The 7,585-nt window shown below is 43.3% G+C and overlaps 1 protein-coding gene across 1 annotated transcript in view; it reads left to right on the top strand.

Moving 5' to 3' along the window:
* The window catches only part of bmp1a (bone morphogenetic protein 1a), a 30,818-nt gene that overhangs the window by 2,162 nt on the left and 21,071 nt on the right, over window positions 1–7,585 (top strand). The window contains 1 exon segment of the mRNA XM_035658037.1: window positions 7,406–7,519. Coding sequence (XP_035513930.1) covers window positions 7,406–7,519 — 114 coding nt within the window.

The raw sequence follows: 7,585 nt of genomic DNA, 5'->3' as shown, positions 1-7,585 counted from the left end.
CACACCCCAGAAGAAGAGTTAAGTGTCGAGGGAGACGTAAAGAGCTTGAGCTTCAGGAGGAGTGCAGTGGCTTTACATAAACATGACAAAGCTCAGGCTGCGGATGAACCACGTCCCACGAACATGTCGGTGAAGATGTTGCTTCCTGTTTTTGCTTCACTGTTTAATTTGAGTCATTCAGGAGGTCATAGCAGATTGTGTTGGATCACTAATATGGATTTACTGGACATGACCCGGTGTTCAGATGACGCCTTAACACTGACCTAAGAGCGACGATGACGTGTTTATATTTCAAGTGTTTTTTTTCTGACTTTGTTTCCAAGAAATGGTTGATGTTTAACGGAAATGTCTCAGCGGCGGCATTTCCACTTCATAACCCCTACTCATGTTTGTTTTTTGGTCTTGTTTGTGAGGATGTCTTCATTGGTAATCCAGTCTTTAAGTGTCATTCTGAATGCAGTGGCGCTTGTGTTTATGGTTTCCTCTGGGCGCGTCTGCAGACAGGTGGTTGGGAGACGGTCACAAGTACAAACTCCCACTCTCTTAACCCTCCCAGTCTCCAGCTCTTCCAACACCCACCTGCTTTTCTCCTTCCTACTAAGTCGCATAATGTCCAAGATCTCTCAGTTCTCCCTTTTACTCCCCACTCCTCCTCCTCTTCCTCCCAGTTGCAAGACAGAATCTTTCACCATAGTCAGCTCCACACTAGTGTTTCAAACTAGTATGGACTTCTTGGGTTTATTGATTAGCTGTGGGGGTTTTTTTCCTCATTTTTCAAGCATTGCTGCACTGAGAGTATTTGATAGCTTTCTGTGGCCTCGAGGTCAGCATCTTTGTATCATGCTGCTTCCGCCCAGGAAAATGCTTACGGCTGTGTGAAGTTTCTAATGCAGGAATGCTCCGAGAGGAGTTCATTTCATGCTTGTCCTCTGCATGCCTGTCCTTGCTTAACACTGTTCTAACTGTGTCAGGATTTTTATTTATTGATTGGGGGGGGTACACGTGTATTGCAAAGTGAACGCCGTCATGACATATAATGACTCCCATTCAGATGTTTGTGAAAAACAAGATGACGTGTGAATATTGTTGTGATACTCACTAATTTGGGATGACTGGTCAGTTGACTAATTGACCAAGTGGTGACCACTTTGTGTCTTTTCCTCAGTTTATTTAAAATGCACTCAGTAAATTCTTAATTTCTTGCCACGACATGTGTGCCACTCCTCCCCAGTTAAGCCAAAAAAATCCCTCAAAAATGTTCACATTCACAAAGGATTAAATAACTCATCACTATACCAGATATGATAGAAATGTGCACTGATTGAAGCGAGCAGTGCAATAACACTCAAGTAGTGCCATCTATTTAGGAAGTTAACCAGTGGAAAATTCCTTAGTTTGCAGAACTCCAAACTTGGCTGCATCCCAGGAAGTCATTTAAGACTGTAACAACCCATTGAGATTAGATCCACTCATTTTGAAAATGAAAAATGGATGAGAACCAGTCACGCTCATTGTCTGCTCTGCTTAAATGCTAATCACAAAAGCAGTGGCTGGTTCGTCGTGTACGTATGCATTCATTTATGAAGCAGACATCTTAATCTATATAAGACTCTGGTGGCAGCGTTGTCTGTCTGTGCCGCCCTTTTGTGCATGTTCAGGCTTTGGATGCGTGAGTTTGAGCTCCCGTGCTGCTGTGGCATCAACTGCAGACAGGGCAACCTGAGCATACCCCCTCTCCTTCCCTTGTCCTCTTTTATGCAAGTGGTTTTCTCGTCTCCCTGGGCCCCCGGCTCTCTCCTCTGACTGGCTCAAACACTTCACACAGACTGTAGGTCATTCACCTCGTGCCAAGGGAAAGTGCGACTGGAAGGTGGAGGGCAGGCCAGTCGCACTGTGCCACACCGCACAAGTCCAGGTGAGGTGAGTGCAGGCCATTCAGGAGAGGCACTTGATAGATTATCCACAACGTGGCTTGCTGCCTCTGAAGAATTTGTCGCTGTCAACAGAGACGTATGTCAGTCCTCTTGCCGCTCAGTGTTGGGCCTTGACTGTGATTTAGTCATTTCAAAATACAGCTGCCGGATTCTGTTCGATAACAGTGATTCAGAGCTTTTTATTTTCTCATAAGTCTGGTCTTTATTCACTGAAGTGCCACTCACATGCTGTTAGGAGCCTCTGAAAAGCTACATTATGATTACTCATCAGACAGTCACTTGTGTGGCATGAGAGATTTATAATATGCTGTTAAAATTTATAGCAATCTTCTTCTAAAAGGCATCGACATTAATTTTTTACATTAAATCAACCCAGAGCAGTTTGTTTAATGGGTTTTGGGGTTTTTTTAATGTTTTTTGTGAATTACCTCCTTTCACAAATGTATACAGTTTGATGGGTTAATTTGCAAAAACTGTCTGTTTTTTATTTATTTGCCTAAATTGTGTTTTTTTTTCACTGTGCACCCATCAGTCAAACTCATGTTGCTTTATTGCTTTTAAGAATGCCGTTTATCTGTTTTTCCAAATAAGCCCTTTGGGTTTTGTTCATCAGAGTCTCTGAAAATGGAAGCTCGAAACAGACAGTCGTTACAGAGCTCCTTCCCTCAGTCCTGCTCTGGCAATGTGATGGGGCTGTCTGTTGAACTTCATGATTGGGCCTTTAAGCAACACTTAAGCAGATGCTGTTCTTTTATCATGGAATACAGGCTGCATAGCTAAGCCCACACTGGGTGTTTTTTTTACATTACAGGACCCCTGCAACCTTTCTCTCCGCAGGGTTCAGGTGATTAAGGAGCCGATCTATTGGCATGATCTCGGTGCGTTAGTTGGAACAATATGTTTGTTGTCAGAGCTAAGTAATAACTAATCTTGCATTACATTAATACCAAGTCTGGGTACGGAGCCCAAGCAACAACAAATGCTTTGGGAGAGCTTATTTGAATGGCTCAAAGGATGCCCAATTAGTCTACGATAATGAACAGCTTAACAGTCACTTCTTCATTATTCACAGTTTGTTTTTTCTAAATAATTCAGTGCTACATTGCTGCTCATCTGGAAGACTTGTTTTTCTGTTTCCTCCGCCCGTAGTGAATACTTAAGGTGTTTTCTTCAGCTATTATTTATAGAAAGTGTTGAGGGTTGAAGATATCTTCCAGATTTAGATCATCCACAAACCCGCTTAAACTTTGCTTTGGACATCTGTTCAGAGAAAGCCTGCCCTTTCCTCACACCAGACTGTATGAGTATGTGTTAGTCTGCTGTCTAAACCAGAAATATGAAGTCTGGATGGTCAAAATAAGTTTTGTCAAAGGTGAAAATCCCTGCCATGTGGCGATGAATTATTCATCCATGTGCGGGGCTCAAATACTGTGTATCGTTGACATTAAAAAAGACAAATGGCTGGCGAGCTGATGAGTCCTTACGGGGGGTTCGACTGGCATTGGGGTATATCAGTAATCAGTGGCAGGGATGAGCTGGGAAATACAATCTGCTAATGGGCTTGATGCAGTATGAAATGTTAAAGGGGAGGCAGCCTCTTGCTGTGTGCCCTTTGCATCTGAAGCGGCTCTCATTTTGTCAATAAGATTGAAGCTGCAGTGTGGTGACAGTAACTCGGTCTTGATCTCAGCTGTGGCTGATGAGACTTCAGGCTTTTATTGGAAAATAATTACTCAAATCTCAATCTGTAGCTTGAGACTTCACCAGAATCTCTCTTCTAATTATACCTTAGAAAACTTTTTGAAATGAGCAGAGTGCAGATAAATAGACTTTATTTTTTTTTCTTCTCCTGCTTGAGCTCAAATTGCAGCGTTAGGAAATGTCAAGGTAAGCATTTGCTGAAGAAATAACAGCTGGTGTTGTTTTTACAGAGGAGAGAGGTACCATATTTACACGACAACAGGCCTGCATAATATAATTCATCATGCCTTAGTTAGGATTTAGCATTTTTCCCCCTGTTTGTCTCAGTATTCGTGTTACACAGGCTTTGCTACTTTACTACTTTTATTTCCTGTGCAGTTTTAAACACACAGTGTTTGGAGGGGCAGCAGCTACACTGGCCAGCAGAAAGGACTGGTACAGAATAAAACCTGAAAAGTGATACTTACACTGTCATCAGATGTAAACACCTTAACGCAATACACTATTGGCCTCTATTGGAATTCAAATGCATGTTGTTACCAAACACAGGCTGTGAAAGGCGGTGCCAGGGTATTGTGATGCATTCAAGGCTCACATATTGGCCAGGCTTTCTCATCCCTCATCATTAGGTCTTGTATAGGGAAAGCCTGTCTAAACGTCTCTATAAGCACAGTGAGGAGAAAACCATGGCCTCACTGTGGAGCTGCATGGCCTTCTAAATATAGGCTGGTGTGTCTGTTTAGGCTTAGTATTGATGTTTGTGCAGGTTTCAGTGGCAGATGTCATGGTCTGGTATCCACGGAAGGAGATTTATGGGAATAGTCCTTGAGTATTTGACACCGCAGAGGTCGAGGGTAGGGCATTACACGAATCAATGGGATTAATTTGATTGAGATCTCATGTGTAATCTGACTGGATTCGCTGATTGATGGGGGCGGTCTGAGATGAGAAGGATTATGATGGTTTAGATTAATTAAAAAAATAACTCATTGACAGGGGGAGTTTGGACACATCAAATATGTTCAATCCAACATTTCATCCCAATTCTCTGTCATATATTCAGTTAAATGTCATTAGCTTGTGGAATATACTCACACATTGATTTGCTCCCCACCATAATGGCCTACTGTTTGTTGTTTTCCCCAACTAAGAAGGGCCATATGAACTGGAACAGCAACTAAAAACCCTACCACTGCTACCTAACTATTCTTCAGATATCAGTATTATAGCTGCAGCTGTTGTCATTTAGGTAATGAATAATGTTTGGAAAGGGATGCAGCACTCTACTCGACAGTGATCACTTGCCATCTGCCACATTCACTGGGTTTTAATCTACACTACAACACACGAGTCGCTCTTGTGTTTGTACTTCATATCATCACAGTGATCTGTATCTCGATGAGTTTATCACCTTTCTCCAAAGCCTGTCCTCAATCCAAGCCCAGAGTTGTGTACAAAAGATTCCTAAAACCGTGTGTCTGTGGATAATTAAAGCCAGGAGACAAGGGGATTAATTCACAATCCCTGCGAGTCTTTCCATAAACCTGCAACAGCGTCTCCAGGACGACTGCTGTGCCCGGGGGAAATGAGTCCTCTAATACCGCCGGGCCGTGCATTTGCTCACTTCAATCTCCACTGTTGTCTGAGAACAATGACACTGCGGATTAACCGGCCTGTCTCCAGCACAGTGGTGGATGATTGGGACAGAGAGCGCAGCCCTCTGTGAACCTCATGGGGGTGGGAGAAAACCTGCACCTCGTTATTTGGTCGCAGCCTGCACATAACGCTGCTCATGTGTGCAAATTGACATTACATGTGAAAAGAAACATCCTCCAAGTGTACCTTTCCTCTGAGTTTCATAGAATTGTTTTGAATACCTCTTCTCAGCGTTTATGGTTTTATATGACAGCAACTTGAATTAATTGTTCATGGTCTGCCTGTTCTTTCAACGCTCTGCCAGTTCTGGGAATCGAATAAAAATGCGAAGATAAAAGAGAAAAATGTCCTTCTGTTGTCAGCCTATCTGTCCTGTACTGCACGACATCTGGTAGCTTCCCCTTATCAGCGCTGTTTTTGGCAATAGCTGTCAGAGTGAGTGCTGATTGTGAGTACTCTGTTTTGTGTCTCTGGGATTTGGAGAGAATTTGTGTTTTTTGCGAGCACAAATTAGAGGATCCTTTTTGACCTCTGGAATTTAAACCTGTCCTCTATGCATGCCCTGTCTTGCCGGCAGTGATCTACTCCTTTTCTTATTGCTGTCATTAGCCTGTAACCCCAAACACAGTCATTCTGCTGTGCATCCTCTACGACCTGCAGGGTAGAAGACTGGCCTTCATCTACCGAAGCCAACTGCAGATTGTTTCCATAATACTCTTCTGGGGAATAGGGACGCGAGCCAAGTGTTTTTTGTCTTTGTTTCTATTGTGCTTTTCATCCCTTTCTCTCTTGTCTCAGACCTCTGTCAAACTTTTATAGGAAGGCTGGAGATAGAAGACAATTCTTGTGGATGTTTTTGTTGTGTGCTAAAAGGAAAGGAAGAAAGCCATGAGCTGCGTCTAAACTAAATAAAATCAAGCTTATCTACACAAGATAAAATGTATTTCACAGTAAGAGTTGCTTTTATCGCATTCAAGAATTACAGATTCAAATGTTTGACAAACGCAACCGCTGTAAATCACTCCCATTAACTTTACAGTTTAGTGGTTCTCCCGGCTTCTTACCCCTCTGGGTTGGTTTCCCCTCCACCACACTAACCTCCAAACACACATCCAGAAGGCTGTCATTTTCTTTCTGCTGCACATCTGCTGTCCCTATTCAGAGCTGTGGTTTGGGCAGAGGGGATATGCCTTCCTCCTCTCTTCCCTTCCCCTCTCGTTGTCATATTCTGTTAGGCACAGATTACAGTGCCACCCCTTTGCCCTTCTCCTCCCCCCCCTGCTTCTCCCAAAAAAAAAAACACCCCCCCTCCTCCCCAACTTCTGCATACAAGCCAGGCCATAAATTCTACAGACATGCTGGTGTTAAAAGCCTGTAAAACCGAGCGCCCTGTCTCTATGGAGAGGACTCCCAGCTTATCCTCCACAGAAATGGGGCATTTAGTAAGGAATCCCATATAGCACATTCCTCATAAAGTGGGACTGTTTGGTTATTTTTCCCTCTCCTTGGCCTCATTAAAGAGCTATTACTTGTTCAAGGTGCCCCATATTACTCCATTGAGGCGGTGTCAGGGTCTCACAGTATCATATCTGATAGCTCTCTCATTAACTACCCGAGGACGCCAAAGCACACAGTGTGAGTTCTGTTGTTTGGTAACATCTGGATTGAAGATGGTTCTATTAATCACATCAACGGCCGGGTTTCTGAGCTAAGGCTCTCTCCTCGTTGTATGAACCTTCATGAACCTTCATGAGCCATATGCAGTATGTTGCTTACATTTCCATCCTGTAATTTGGAGTCCAGAGAAGGCGGCTTTGCTGTTATCCAAACAGACGTACTGTTGTTTCACAGCTCTTTTTCTATTTCAATGCAAGGAAAGGGTAAACAGAACAGACTCAAGAAAGGAATGAAGTATGTATTTTTATACTGTATGTGTGTTACATGCTCTGGGCCTTCCACAAGTGCTTTGACTGGGCCTCCATGCAGCCTACTCGGTCTGAGCAGCAGGAAACGCTTGAGGCAACTGGGCGGCTCAGACTGATGCTGCATATTGCCATATTGTTGAGTTGCCTTACAGTCGTCTGACATGTGCCATCTCTGTTTGTCTGTTTCAGTTGCCTTTCTGGGAGACATTGCTCTGGATGAGGAGGACCTGCGATCGTTTAAAGTGGACAGAATAATAGATTTGGCTCAGAGAACCGTCCAGATTGTTAATCACACAGATACAGGTAACAACAACAGAAAGAGCTGCTTCAAAGATTACAACTTCAGGTGAAAAGTCTGAAAATTAGAGC

Source organism: Morone saxatilis, unplaced genomic scaffold (genome assembly GCF_004916995.1).
Source record: "Morone saxatilis isolate NCDOM2014 unplaced genomic scaffold, NCSU_SB_2.0 Contig16, whole genome shotgun sequence".
Classification (NCBI taxonomy): domain Eukaryota; kingdom Metazoa; phylum Chordata; class Actinopteri; family Moronidae; genus Morone; species Morone saxatilis.
This window is presented reverse-complemented; position numbering and strand designations above follow the sequence as displayed.